This window comes from Nannospalax galili, unplaced genomic scaffold (genome assembly GCF_000622305.1).
Source record: "Nannospalax galili isolate Female #2095 unplaced genomic scaffold, S.galili_v1.0 scaffold312, whole genome shotgun sequence".
In the NCBI taxonomy this organism is placed as follows: Eukaryota; Metazoa; Chordata; class Mammalia; order Rodentia; family Spalacidae; genus Nannospalax; species Nannospalax galili.
This window is the reverse complement of record NW_008335967.1, coordinates 8,335,149-8,350,532: the sequence shown is the minus strand read 5'-3', so window position 1 is coordinate 8,350,532 and position 15,384 is coordinate 8,335,149. Positions and strand designations below refer to the sequence as shown.

The window sequence follows — 15,384 nt, the reverse complement described above, 5'->3', positions numbered from 1 at the left end:
ATATATATGTGTGTGTGTGTGTGTGTGTGTGTGTGTATGTATATGTATATGCCTATAGAGTCAAACTTGTAGGTTTGTGTCATGCTTGTCAGGCTTGTGTCCCTAAACACCCTTAGGTCCTTAGGTGTGGGTTCATCCACTGGACCCTGATCAGCCTACTAAGTGTCTCACCCTTGGAAGAGGTGATCTTCCTAAATCAAGAGACTTTAGATAGACTGACTAGACCTCACTGGATAGACTTGCACAGGGAACTGGGTACACTGACTTGACACATTGGGCCTTAATACGGGTAACAGAGTATATGGATTCCAATGGGGAGGGGTGCTGTGGAGTTGGGGGGTATAAAGATAATTAAGATTCTTTGAGATATTTTATATAAAATACACAAAAATTCAATAAAAACAAATTAAAAAAAATAAATAGGTTACACTCAAAACTTAACAACGAAACTTTCTTAAATGATTTTGAAGTTCACTATGTGCAATTTGATAATTTGGTTCTACACATTAAAGCATACAAAAATGTCAATGAACATAGGCCTTTATACGTGCATTAATATACAGTAAAATATAAATAAAGATACATCTGTATATAAAACTATATATGTATGTATGTGTATATATTGATTAAAATGGAATACAAATTTGATATAATTTCCATTCTTTAAAACCTGTGTATATGTAGGGGAAAGATTTAACTCCAGAATATTCTGGTATCATTTGCAGACAATTACTACGGTACCCCGAAGCCTCCAGCTGAACCAGCACCATTATTATTAAATGTAACAGATCAGATACTTCCGGGAGCCACTCCAAGTGCTGAAGGGAAACGGAAGAGAAATAAATCAGTGAGCAACATGGAGAAAGCAAGTATAGAGCCTCCTGAGGAGGAGGAGGAAGAAAGGCCTGTGGTCAATGGAAATGGAACAGCGGTAACTCCAGGTCAGTCTTTCTTCCATATTCTTTACAAGATCATCAGTTTGTTGTTCTGTTTTTTTATTATTATTTTATCTAGTGTGTGCACTTCTATTCAATATATTTTTTATGTATGTGTATGCATGTTGTATGTAGAGGGTGGACTTGCCCATGTGTGCCCATGTATAGACTGTAGGTCAATGTCAGGTGACTTCCTCTACTACACTCCACTTTATTTTTGAGTCAGCTTTCTCATTGACTCTAGAACTTGCTGTTTTGGCTAGACCGGCTCCAGCGAGAGCCACCAGGTTCTCTTTTCTCTGTTGTCCCCAGTGTTTTGATTACAGATGCATGTCAGCATGCCCAGCTTTGATGTGGACGCTGGGGATCCAAACTCAGTTCTCCATGCATGTATAACAACCACCTGCTCGCTTAGCCACTTACCCACTTAAACCCATTTCCTTATCCTCCGGTTTGTTGTTCTAGATCTAAGTATATGTGTGTGTGTGTGTGTGTGTGTGTGTGTGTGTGTGTGTGTGTCTGTATGTGTGTGTGTGTCTGTATGTGTGTGTGTGTATGTGTGTGTGTGCATGCACACTCACATGACTGTGTGCTTGTGTGTATTACAATTATCTTAAGAGAGAGAAGATTATGATATCAAATAGAAAAGATGTGATTCTTTGATATTGTTGTTTTCTTGAGGTGCAAGGGATGGAATCCAAGTCTTGTGCATACTAGGCAAGTACTCTACACTGACACATACATCCCTAGCCCTTAGTTTGTGATTCTTCTGTTCAAATCATTAGTTTTAATTTTGGCCTACTCATTAAAAATCACAAATTTACGCTGGGCGTGGTAGCACACACCTTTAATCCCAGCACTTGGGAGGCAGAGGCAGGTGGATCTCTGTGAGTTCAAGGCCAGCTGGGGCTACAGGGAGACCCTGTCTCAAAAAAGACAAAAAAAAAATCACAAATTTACAAAGAGAAAATAGTTCATTTTGGTAAACTGATAAGGAGTCAAAATTATATTTGTTTGTTGTTTATATACATATGAAATATAATTTTTAAAATTGGAAATATTTTCTACTCACAAGTATGTGTGGAGCTGTTCTTTACTAATCCCCTGGGTCCTTCTTAATCCAGTCAAGCTGATAATCAAAATTAACCATTGTAACATGTACCTTTAAATATTTCAAGTAGTAAGCTTTATGTTTTAGTCAATTGCAACTAACAAGAAATGTCAAATATGTACTGTTATGGGCATGCTTTGATTTTTTAATTCTCATTTTACATTATTCAGTGTCTTTAACAACACTGTTTCCTATTTTGATCCTATATTTTCTGTTGTTGTTTGTTTGATATATTTGTTCAGGGTTTTAGGAACAAGGTTTTACTACATAGCCCAGGCTGGTCTGGAACTCGGATCCCAGGCTGACCTCAAACTCACAAGCCTCTTATGTCACCTGCCTAGTGCTAAGATTACCGGCCTGGGCCTCCACACCTTGCTTGATCTTACAATCTTTTGAAAGCAGTGTAACTAAGGAAAAGTATGCAATCGTATATTTTAAAAATATATTTTTAGAGACAATTATCATATAATCACTCTAACTTTGAAAATAGCAAAACAGATAAATGGTTAATAGATAGATGCAATTCTTTTCAAAGATTAGATTCCTCTGGAAAGGGAAATCCTGTAAACCTTAGTAATTGGCTTTCTTGGACTTCTTTTATTACATGAGTTATCTGCTAAAGTTTTCCGGAAAGTAATTCACTATTATCTTGTAGCTTCCTCTCATCAGCTATTAGTAAGTCTAGTGCAAAGAATTAGAAATGCACATATATTTTAAAGGCAGTTAAGTCTCTCTGTTAATACACACACATACAATGCTGGTAGGAACAGGGCCCGTGAGAGCTACCTTCGCCAACAAAGGGATACAGTATGTGGACACAGAGCTGCCTTCTCCAAACTCCCAAACCGGCAATTAGTGCAAATGAACTGCATCTCCCAGAGAGCAAACAGAGTGCCCCTTATGTGATCCCTGAGTGTCCTGGGCAATGATCTCAGTTCACCATTGGGGGCCCGCATCCCAGTGCTGTGCTGCTTGGCACGCTGGCTGTGCATGCACCATCAGTCCTGGTTCTGTGAATGAGACCCTTTCGCTCGGAAGAATTATGTCCTCCGTAGTGAATCTCGCTGTTTTCCCGTGAATAATGCCCCACTCTGAAACCACCCCAGTGCCAGTTCTCTGCTTATTTTTATGTGAATTCGCAGAGGCTGTAATTTGTGTATCCACTCAGATCTTTCTATTTTTTTCCCCCTGAGGTGACTTAATTTTATGGTTTTGTTCCCAAATGCTGCATTTGGTTTTCCTTTCCCATTGTCAGAAAAATGAGTAAAACTCTAAGGCTGTTTTAAACTAGCCCTCTAAAATCTTACATTCCATTTATAAAGGGCATTCCATCTTTTCTTAAAAGGATTAAGTGAAAGTTAAAATTGCCCTGATGTAAAGTACTCTGAGTGTCCAAATGTGATTACAAAGTAACAAGAAGATCACTTTAGATTTTCTGGTCATGAAACATAGGAATATTGTGACTACACTGTAACCACATGAAATCACATTCAGGTATCGTTGTTTTAAATCAAATCAGATTTGTTTTCAAGCCATCTCCAAGCAATGCCTTTATAAGAGCCCCTTCCGGCCCGTTCTTCAGAAGTTTCTTTGCAGTGTTTTTCCATTTCTCAGAGGGCTGATGTAATGTGTGTGCAAGAAAGAAAGTTAATACGAGAATGGAGAATACAGGTCAAGAGCCAGCAGAGGAACTCCAGGTTTGTTGAGAGTTTAAACTGCTCTCAAATCACAGTCATCAGACTACATATTCAGACTGATGGTCACCTGGCTGTCTGGGTTTCTTATATCTTATTTCTCCTCAGAGAAGTGATTATGACTCAAGGTGAAATTCTACCTGCTCTGTCATCAGCAGTGGCTCTAGTTCATCACAGCTGAGTGCTGACTTTGCTCTCAGAAGAGAGAGGTCTCTGGATAGGATTTGCCTAAGCCCTGGCCCATTGGTTAGAAGCAGCACCTTGCCTTTCTCCTATCATTTCAACTTGTCCTCCACAAAAAAATACCTTAAAGAGCAGCGTCAATTATCAAAGCTGAGTGAATCAAAGATCCTCCTTTTGTCTTCCAGCCCTTTGAAATTTCAAAAGGTGGCATTAGGTTTCAAATAACACTATTCTGATTTTTTTCCCCAGAATTTTGAAAGCAAGCTCTAAGATGTGTTGTATGTGCAAATCTTAAGCATCATTTCCTATCTTTCTACAGCTCTGGGATATTTTCGAAATGTGTATTAACATCTATCACCCCAGAGCTTGTTGAGGATTGCAGAAACTTGTTACTATATGATAAATGCCTTTAGAATTCATTGCATTATGGAAATCACAATGCACGCACAACTCAGAGCCATGAAGACCATTATTGCCATTATTCAGTCTACTTTTATTAAAGTGTTAAAGATGAAATATTGTAGAAAGAAAAAATTTATCAATTAAGGCAGCTCTCTTCTCTGTTAATGGAATATAATTTCTACTAATTTTCTCTTTTCCATTTAGTTTTATATGTTCCAGGAAATATTTTTCTTTGTCATCTTCTACTTATAAACCTTGAGTTTTCTATTTTCATAATTTTCTATGTTATTCTGGTACTCCACACAATATAAGCAATTGTGGGCTTTAGACACAGATGAAGTACAATTTTAAAGCATTAAAACTACTTTCTGAGTAGTTCACATTTCCCTGTCTAGCCTTCTGAGTAGATGGGATACAATTTGCTTATAAATGATAATAAATCATTTCTCTACAGCATTAGAGATTTATGTTTCCTTATTGATATATCATTTAAAAATCAGAAGCTAAACCATTACAGTAACTTCCTTTAGTTACATCATGTTATAACTTATATTTCCTTCATGGCCTTAAACAGTAAAGGGAAATATTTGTCAGTGTCTCAGAAGTATCTCTCTATCTATCATCTATCTATCTATCTATCATCTATTCATCTATCATCTATCTACATGCACACACACACATACACACACATACACACTACAGTGGCTAAGACACTGCTCAGTTATCTCTCATATCTTTAAAAAAATATTTTGCTTATTATTTTTATTTATGTGTATCAGTGTATTGCCTGCATGTATGTGAGAGCACCTGTGTCATGCAATGCCTCCAGACGTCAGAAGGAGATGATGTATCCCCTGAAACTGAGTTGCGCACAGTTGTTAGCCACCATGTGGGAGCCGGGAATCAAATGCGGGTCCTCTGTAAAAGCAGCCAGTGCTCTTAACTAATCTGAGCCATCTCTCCAGTTATCTTATATCTTGCAGAATGTATAATACTTTTTTTAGGAATCAGAAATTCTGAATTCTTAAACATCCAAACTCACCAACCAACTATTATCCATGAATATGCGCAGGAAAATTCCTGAGTGATCAAGAATAACAGCATCTTTGCTAGCCGAATTCCTGGAGTACTGAGCGTGGTAGTGTGCTCAAACCTGCAGTATGCTATCTTTTCTCTTTGTAGCTTAGGCTTTTGTACCACATGCATGTTTTATCAAATCAAAAAGGCAGTTGTGTTTTGTTGTTGTTGTTTCTGTTTGTTTGTGAAAATATATATTCACAGTACATAAACATCAGCACTCACAATTTCTTCTTCTTTTAGAGTGTTTAGAAAAAGTGAGGAAAACTGAGCAATAATGTCTAATCGTGAGTTCTTTCAGTCAACTCGTTATATAAAAAGCAGGTGGGTGCTATATAACTACTTCCTATCTGAGCAGTGCCCTCCACATTTCACTGCATTTCACTATATACGACCACAATAGAAGATCATTTGTAGGGGCTAGAGAGATGGTTCAGTGGTTAAGAACACGGGCTACTCTTGCGGAAGACCTGGGGTTTGTTCCCAGTATCCACATGGTGGCTAGCCACCATTTGTAATTCCCATTCCAGGGGATCTGACACCCTTTTCTGGCCTCCATGGGCATTGCACTTACATGCATGACCCTCATACACATTAAATCAATAAAATGGTTTTTTTTTTTAATCATTTATGGGCTGGAGAGATGGCTCAGTTCTTAAGAGCACTGACTGCTCTTGCAAAGGACCCAAGTTCGATTCCCAGCTTCCACATGGCAGCTAACAACCATCTGTAACTCCAGTTCCAGGCAATCCAATACCATCTTCTGACTTCTGCAGGCATTACATGACACAGGTACACTCACACATGCAGGCAATACACTCATATATGGAAAAATAATAAATAAAAAAATTTTAAGTCATTTATGTAAGCTTACCAAAAGCAAGTTATAGTAACAATAAGATAAATACTCAATAACCACCATCCTTATTAAAAATCAGCTACACCAACAATCGCCTCTTGTCCTGAAGTGCTAATATGTCATATATAGCAGCCCATTGTTCAAATTCTATTTGAACACTAGCATCCAGCATGAAGTAAAAAGTTCTCTCACCACAGCACAAAATCAAATATTGGATCCATAGAATGAATGTACTTTTTGATGGGATTGTTGAGTTTGCAAGACATTGGAGAAATCTTCAGACCCCACAAAGCCCACCACTCTTAACAAATTCCACAAAGGAACAGAAACCAGGGTGGGAAGAAACTAATTCTAAGGAGACTAGAAGTAATGAAAGGTCAAAACGTACGTGAAGAAACTAAACCTTGGCTAAAATAAGAACCAGGGAACTATGCCTCTGATTCTATTGCCTGTACCCTCAAAGATGCTAATGTGATGATAAGTTCATAGCTTAGTAACAGCCTCTGGAGGCCAACAAAAGCAAAAGGAAAAATGAAATAAAATGATAGCGATCTTGGGAAAAAAGTGTAATTTCTCAGGCCTTCATTTTTCTCCTTTAATTAAACCTATTGCATGTCTCACTTGGGGAGAAAAAGCTCAGTTTATATTAATGTCTTTCAATGTTCACCTTCTATATTTTTAGTACTTTCATTACTTTTTTGAAAATACCTAATGGCTAAAAAAATATGTATAGGCTAACAAAATAAAACCCCAATGGTAGGAATGGACTTTTTCTCTCTTGTAGCTGTTGACCAGAGGTCCTACAGACCAGCATTAATTATTAAAACTCCTAGAAAATTTATTATACTTCCTGTTTCTCTAGGTAAAAATTATTTGGATTTACTGACTGGTTTAACTACCCAAGATAACTTAGAGTTCCAAGTAGATGAACTCAGTGGTAGCAATATGCAACCTGTACTGAACGCCAATTATATTTCCAGTACTATACTATTCTAAGTACCTTAAATACATAAATACATCTATCCTTATAGATAGGCAAAGGCTTTACTGCTGATGCAAACATGCTCAATGTCACATTGTAAAGGAAATATTTGAACCCAATTGGTCTGACACCTGTCTTAGCATTTACATTCTACTGCTTCTTGTGGAGAATATTTGTTGTTATCTATCTTGGAACTGTTACAGAAAAACAATATTTTTTAATTTTTAATTGACACTTTTGGAATTTTCATACAATATAATTTGAAGATATTTATATCCCCTCCCATAATCACCTCTTCTTATTGCCTCCTACCCAATATCCTTGTGAGAGACTGTCTCTTCCATCTCCCAGAAGCTATTGGCTGCTAAAAGTTTCTTAGGTTGGGTTAAGATTTCTTACCACCTTCTCCATGTCTATGCTGGGATTTTTGTTTGGTTTGAGCTTACATGGGACTTGTGTGTGTGTCACCATTGCTGTGAGTTCATATGAGTAACTGGCTGTCTGGAAAACTGTTTTCTTGTGGTCATTCAGGACCTCTGGCTCTTAAAGTCTTTTTAGCCCTTCCTCCACAATGATCCCTAAGTCTTGGGAGGCAGAGGTTTGAAATAGGTGTCCTATTCATAGATAAGCACTCTGCAGTCTTTTATTCTCTACACATTGGCCAGTTGAAGGTTTCTATGTTAATCACCATCTGCTGCATAAGGAAAAATATATGGTGAGAGTTGAAAGATGCATTAATCTATGAGTACAACAATAACTCATTAGGAGTCAGTTTAATGTTATAGCTATTTAGTAGGAATCTTGTATTAGGTGCTCCTTTATGCCCTGTGACCTGTCTATTCTCAGGTTCCTAAACTTGATATAAATGTCAGGGAGGGGTTCCATCCTATTAAGCAGATCTTCAGCCCAATTAGAGAATGATTGGTTAATCCTGTAATACTCATGCCACTATTGCACCACTGTGGATATCTTTCCAGGCCAGTTGTAGTTCACAGGATTCACAGCTGGGTAGGGTTGGTCATTATTTCATTTTCAATACTATGCACAGCACCTTCCAACACTATGAAAGCTAGCCAGTATATATGAAGCTCTGAAGTCAGTACCTACTTGGTTTTTCCTTGTTTTTTTTTTTTTTTCTTTCCTACAACTCATTTTTGTAGTATCTTCAACAATAGAGCCTTACTGTCCAGTTCTGGTGGGTAACCAAGAGCGACGGCAGTAACCAGGAGATATTGCCCTTGATAGACACTATAGGCTAACAAAATAAAACTCCAATGTAGGAATGGACTTTTTCTCTCTTGAAGCTGTTGACCAGCATTAATTATTAAAATCCAAATTACTCTCTTTCTTTTATGAACTATAAATACACTTCTCAACACTCTTTTCTCTAGCTTTATATATTCTTCATCCATGTTTACTTACAAAGAAATAATTTGAAGAAAAGGAGAAAAAATATTGCACGTATTAAAATGTGTCACCTAGACATTAGAAATACAAGCACAGAGCTCTGTCACAGAGTAAAATAAATTTAGGAAATTCAAATTGCTGCTAGTTCAAATAAATAAAAACATTTCCCACTTAGGTTAAAAATATGTCCTTTACTACTTTTCATCATTTCAAAGTGTATCAGTTGCAGAAAGTGTTTACATTGGGAACCATTGAATTCTGATTTATCCTTTACTTATATCAAGATACTAGTAGAATAATAAACATTTAAGTAAATGAAATACCTGATATGCATATTTTTTAAATATAACCTCAGAGTTGACCAGAGCTATAAAATTTATAAGAACTGGTGCTGGAGAGATGGCTCAATGGTTAAGAACACTGGTTGTTCTTGCCGAAGACCTGGGTTCAGATCCCAGCACCCACATGGCAGCTAACAACTGTCTGTAACTCCAGTCCCAGGGGATCCACCTGCCTCTTCTGACCTCCGCAGGCATTGCATGACATGGGTGAACCTACCTACATGCAGGCAATACACGCATACACATTAAATAAAAAGTAAAAAACAAAAAAAAATTATAAGGACTAAACTGAATGCAAAAATGCATAGTTTGCTCCTAGTTAAATGGCTTTGGTGTTTGCACTACATATAGATCTTTGAGCTTTTCTGAGTTATTTTTTATTGAAAGTAAAAAGTAGGAAATCATATTATATATATATAATATATATATATATAATGCTTATGGAAGGCAACATGAAAGGAATTAAATTTTTGTCACAACAGTAAATTTTGAATTTGTAGATCATTGCTTATAAGACTTTGAAGTTTCATGTCTGTTTTATACCTCAGTGTTTCTATGGAATTTCTAGGAAATTTAATAGTACTAGTGTCATGGGAATTTTTTAGCCATATTACTATTCTTCAAAAAGAGGTGTTCTTTCTTTATTGAAATATTCTGTCTGTTGCTAGTTGAAAAGTTCTTCCTCTAGTTAGCAGTATATCTAAGTGACATGCAAATGTTGCATGAAATACTGAAAAATGTCTGTGTTTGATAAGGTCTGTTCACCTCAGCAGTGAACATTTTGAGAAAAAATTACACTTTATACATCCATAACAGATTTAACAATAAAGCCATACTGAGAAATGCATCAGAGAAGTCAAAACAAGTCAGCAAGTCATTTTTCTTGGATACCATTGGAATAATAAATGACCCCACATTGCTAAACTGTGAAACATGCATTGGGCACATGCGTCCTCTTTACTCAGAATTCAGACATTCCCAGATTCCCAGCCCACAGACTTGACATAGACATGTTGTGGGCAAGGGCACGCTTACAGACAGGTACTTCTAATACAAATTCCATCGCTGGAAGTGCTAGGAAGAATGGTACCATTGGTTGTCATATAAGATCTAGTTCTTTCTCTCCTTTAATTATTGAAAGTCTTTTCTGTTCTTAATGGTTAATTTATGAACTACTTATGCAAATTTTTAAAAAAGATTTAAAACATATACAAACGAAAGGTAGAGTATCCAAAATGCATCAAAGTTCAGTTTTTTAAAGTTAATCAGGGTAGCAAATGTAATATAGCATGTAACTATAATGTTCACATTCAGAGATGGTTAGTTGGCTTGTAGGATGAACTCATCTAATGAACCATTTTATGAGTTGAATCATGTCTCCCTAAAATGCCAGTTTTGAAGTCCAAACCCCTGGCATCTCATCATCTTTTGTGACTTGATTTGGATTAAGATCTACTGGAGATGTGATTATGATGAAGTTACACTGGAACATGGCTGTAGCATTGGCCCCTGTTCCCATAGGTCTGCTCTCCTAGTAAAGATTTTGAGACACAGACATGGAAAAAATAACCATGTGAAGATGGAAGTTTTTCTACCACAATCCAAGGAACAAACAGAAGCAAGGCAGGCACAGATTTGCTGCAAGTGCCAGAAAGGAGCTGGCCCTGCCACGCTCAGAAACAGCTTTCTCGTTTCCACAACTGTGAGGCAATGAAGCTTATTTAAAGCCATTTTCTGGTGTTTTTTGAAAGCCCTAGCAAAGTATTCCATTTCTTTGACTACATAGTGCCAAGCTTATTGTCTGGCCTTTACTAGACTCTCAATAAAAATCTGTAAAACTAATTGATTAGTTACTTAGTGCCAGTTCTGTTTCTCCTGACCTTTTAACTGTGGAGTTCCTCTGACAGTTGTTAGGTGTTATCTTCCATTTTCTATATGGTCTCCCTAGAAAACGTTATGCAATTCTTGTGTCCTTGAACGTCATTTAATAAACCATTACAGTAATTCATTACTGTGCCTTGCATACCTAGGAAGATACTGAATTCAACCTCAATGGCCCCTTGACTCATTCTATGAAACAGAGATGGTGTGACTGATCTAATAATATCACTTAGAATAATTTGTCTAGGTTAGCTCAGGCCTGTATTATTCCTTTATCTTAGGTACCCAACATTTTGATATTACAACATGATGTTGTCATCTACAAATGTTTTGGGCAACACTTATAGCCACCCTGAGTTGTATCAACCCACAAGCTGCAGGTTGTATACACCTGAGATTCTAAATATTCTATTTTGCTCATCTGGATATAAGTTCTGCCCCATTACAAAACTATCCCCTGGTTCAGTGCTACCAACAGCTAAATTAGCCCCATTCTGAGTTGGCCAGAAACTCCAGACTCTCGTGATGAACTGTTTTTCTACATTAGTCTTTGTGAGTAGGATCTGTGCGGGTGTTAAGAGTTTCCATTTTCTTCACTCCTTTCATCTTGTTTTGTTGTGAAGGAGGAAGCAGGTGGTAGTTATTGCTTCCCTCTCAACTGAACTGCCAACAGCACGATAGGAAGGACTTTTCTCATTCTTATTAAGCCCTTGTCAAATGTCTTGTATGTTATAGAAATTTAATTTACATTTCCTAATGTGATGAGTGATTAAAGAAAGAGAAATAAATAATAAGCAAGGAAGATAAACTAGGAGAACTTTGCTCAGTAATCACTAGCACAACAATAAATATAACAGTGTCTTTAAAGACTATAGTTTTGGGCTGGAGAGACGGCTCAGCAGTTAAGAACACTGACTGTTCTTGCAGAAGACCCAGGTTCAAATCCCAGAACCCACATGGCAGCTAACAACTGTCTGGGGATCCAACAGCCTCTTCTGTCCTCCACAGGCATTGCATGACATAGGTGCACTTACCTACATGCAGGCAATACACTCATACACATAAAATAAAAATAATAAATAAAATATTTTTTAAAAGACTATAGTTTCTTTTATAATAGCCGGGCATGGTGGCACACACTTTTAATCCCAGCATTCAACAGGCAGAGACAGGAAGATCTCTGTGAGTTCAAGGCCAGCCTGGTCTACATAGAGAGTTCCAGGACAGCTGGGGCTACAGGGAAACCCTGTCTCAAAAAAGACCCCCCCCAAAAAAATATATATAGCATATATTCCTTTTATGGACTTAATGGCATCATATATTCATAGAACCAATTTTATTTGCTCACAGTGAGCCTTATTTTTAATTTTTTTACATTTACATTTATTTATTTGTGTATGTCTCTGTGTTTATGTGCACATGTGGTGGTCAGAAGACAAGTTGCTGAGTTAGCTCTCTCCTACCATGTGGTAGGGCCTGGGATCAAGCTCAAATCGTCAGGCTTGGTGGCAAGCACCCTTAGTCACTGAACTACCTCACCAGCCCCAAAAAGAACCTTCTTGAATGATGTCTTCATTTGCATATTCTGTTTATTTTCATCATCCTGAATTCATACTGATCTGGCTTTCTTCACCCGTCATTCCCCCATGAATACCACCATGACTGAGAGTTGAGATCACCAATGATTGTTGTGTTGTCAATGTAGGTCTCAGTTCCTTATTTTGCTGGACTGTTTGGGAGATTTGGGTGCCATTTGTTCTTTCCGGTTCACCCTCTACTTGGCTGCTATGCTGTCAAGGTCTGCTGAGGTTCCTACCACTTCCATGGTAGCTGTCCTCAGCACCTTCTGCCGGTTCCCTCTTTCTATGACTGTTAAATGTTGGAGTATCTCAGATAGTTGCTGTAGAGATTCTTGTTTCCATTTTTCACACTGTGTCTTTTGGCAAATTCATTCACTCATAACTTGAATTTTCACACAATCCAGTCATCTGCTGTTGTCTTTCAGACTGATCATCTCCAACCACGAACTGTCTAACTTGATGCCTCCATTGTAGGCTTGTCAGGAGCCTCTAACCTAGTGTGCTAAAACTGAACCCCAGGCTTCCTTTAGCCACAAGGTCTTCTATTCCTCCTATACTCCCTACTTCACTAAAATCTCACTACCTACCCAGGTGACTAGGGCTACTCTTTTCTCCTTACTTGTCCAGGTTTTTTTTTTTTTTTTCTATCACATAGAGTTGTGTCAGCCCTGTTTTCCTGCCCCATGCTTTCAGCATCTTTTGTCTGGGGCATAAAAATGGCTTACCAGGGGTCTGTGGAATGATTTGCCTGCCATCTTTAAACCCCCAGAATAACTCTGTGGAAAATGAATATCCAATTCATTGTCATATCCTTGAGTAAAATTTACCAACTTACCTCATTGTCCTCAGAACAGAGTCTCAGTCTTGAAGCCTGTGAAAAGGTTGTACCTAATCTAGCACTGGTTTATCTATTTCTTTCCTTCATTCATTTGGAAAGAAGTCTCAGAAGTTGTTGCATGTTGGAAGATAGGCTTTGCTTGACTCTTAACATAAGATTAAATAAATCTATATTCACAGACATTTTATCTTTTACTTTTGGTAGCTCCAACAAACTTACAATTGTGTGAAGACTATTCATAACACCTTTGTGTTCCAGGAAAGCAGGAATCACATCTCTCTTGTTCACTCTTCTGTCCTCAGCACCTGGCAGTAATGGAGTGCGTAAAGAATATTAAGTGAATAGTGGATAAGTGAATATGATCAGATCCTGCAACTGCATCTCAACCTTTCAATGCAGCACAATATTCTATGCCTTCCACAGTCATACAATGTGGTCCATGTATTGATGTTTACATATTGTAGCAAGCTATTGCACACAGTATCCAAAGGGAATAGAATCATGTCTCATTCTGCTGCTTTTATATGCAACATACAAAGTTTAAAGCTATACAAAGAATCTTCAGGAAACTGTATCACTAAAGACTATGTTATTTGCATAACTTCCTCCTTTTAAGCCAAGTAAGTGAATGCTTATAAAGTGTTCCTTTGTTTCATAATTTCAAACAAATATTTTAATAGTACTGTCTGAGATTGATTCAGATATGAGAAAATTTGACCTAAGCAATCAATATTGAGACAAAGAATTCATTCTCCTTTACTCATTTATTATGTCATCTTTATTAATTTTTGAACTTTTAAAAATAATATATATGAGTATAAAAACATGTAAAGCAAACTTCTCTCTTAAGATAATCAAAGTTGACAGTCAGTTGTACATCTTTACCAACTATTTCTAGTTTCTATAGAACTACGTAAAATCATATATATATATGTATATATATGTCACATTTCATAATCTACAGTCTCTGAAAATTAGTCTTCAAATAATAATTATAAGCACTTTTCCAGGTGAGTTTTTCAAATATACTATTAAAATATGTTATTTTCCAAAAAAATATTATTTTCCATAATAATGACAGTTTATTGAACCCTATTCTGATTAAAAGGCATTCGTATCAATTCCAAGGTATTGTTACTTAAAGCAATACTGCAATACATGTACAAGTATACTTTGTCAATGATGTTTTTATTTCTAGAGGAGATAGTCTCAAAGCAGAATAACTGAGTAAAAGTACATGTGCATCTGTGTTGTACGTTCTTTCTTCTTTTTTTCTTTTTGCTATTTTATGCATATGAATCTACTGCCTGCATGTATATAAGTGCACCCATGCTGTGCAGATCCCACAGAAGTCAGAAGAGGGTGTCAGATCCCCTGGAACTAGAGTTATGGACAGTTGTTAGCTACCATGTAAGTTCTAGGAATCGAACCCAGGGCCTCAGCAAGAGCAGTCAGTGCTCTTAACCACTAAGCTGTCTCTCCAGCCCCATGTGTATAATTTTTACTTTAATAGCTATTGCTTATTTCCAACCAATTGTACAGTTGCCCCCATTACCCTCATATCACCATCACTGTGCACTGTGCCTCTTGGCCCTGTGAACGTCAGTAGCACTTTCCTTCTAGTGTCAGGGTCAAGTGTCCCCTTGTAGGAATTGCTGTAGTATGCTCTTTTTTCTTTTACTCTAAGATTTTTTTTTCCTTGTTCTAGGTGGTACTTGATTTACTCCTCCATGACAAATACTCATGGTCTAGTATTAATTCTTAAAGATTTATTTATATTTATGTATATATCTATATGCATATATATATATATGCACCATGAGTGTGCCTGATACCCACAGAGTCCAGAAGAGAGCTTTAGATCCACTAGACCTGGAGTTACAGACAGTTATGAGCCACCATGTGGGTGCTGGGAACAAACCTAAGAGCAGCATATGTTCCTAATTACAGAATCAGCTCTCCAGCTCGTCATGGTCTATTCTTAATAAGCTGCATTGGAAGAGCAAAAACCTAAATCGCTCTTAATGCATATATATATGTATATACATATATATGATAGGTTAAAAACCTAAGTAGATCTCTCTCTCTCTCTCT

At 37.2% G+C, this 15,384-nt stretch overlaps 1 protein-coding gene across 3 annotated transcripts in view; it reads left to right on the top strand.

Annotated features, from left to right (window-relative positions):
- The window catches only part of Magi2 (membrane associated guanylate kinase, WW and PDZ domain containing 2), a 1,650,859-nt gene that overhangs the window by 1,127,717 nt on the left and 507,758 nt on the right, over positions 1 to 15,384 (top strand). For all 3 annotated transcript variants that reach the window (XM_029562367.1, XM_008830783.3, XM_008830782.3), the window contains exon 4: positions 726 to 941. In XM_029562367.1, the coding sequence (XP_029418227.1) occupies positions 726 to 941 (216 nt within the window). The remainder of the gene's footprint in view (positions 1 to 725; positions 942 to 15,384) is intronic.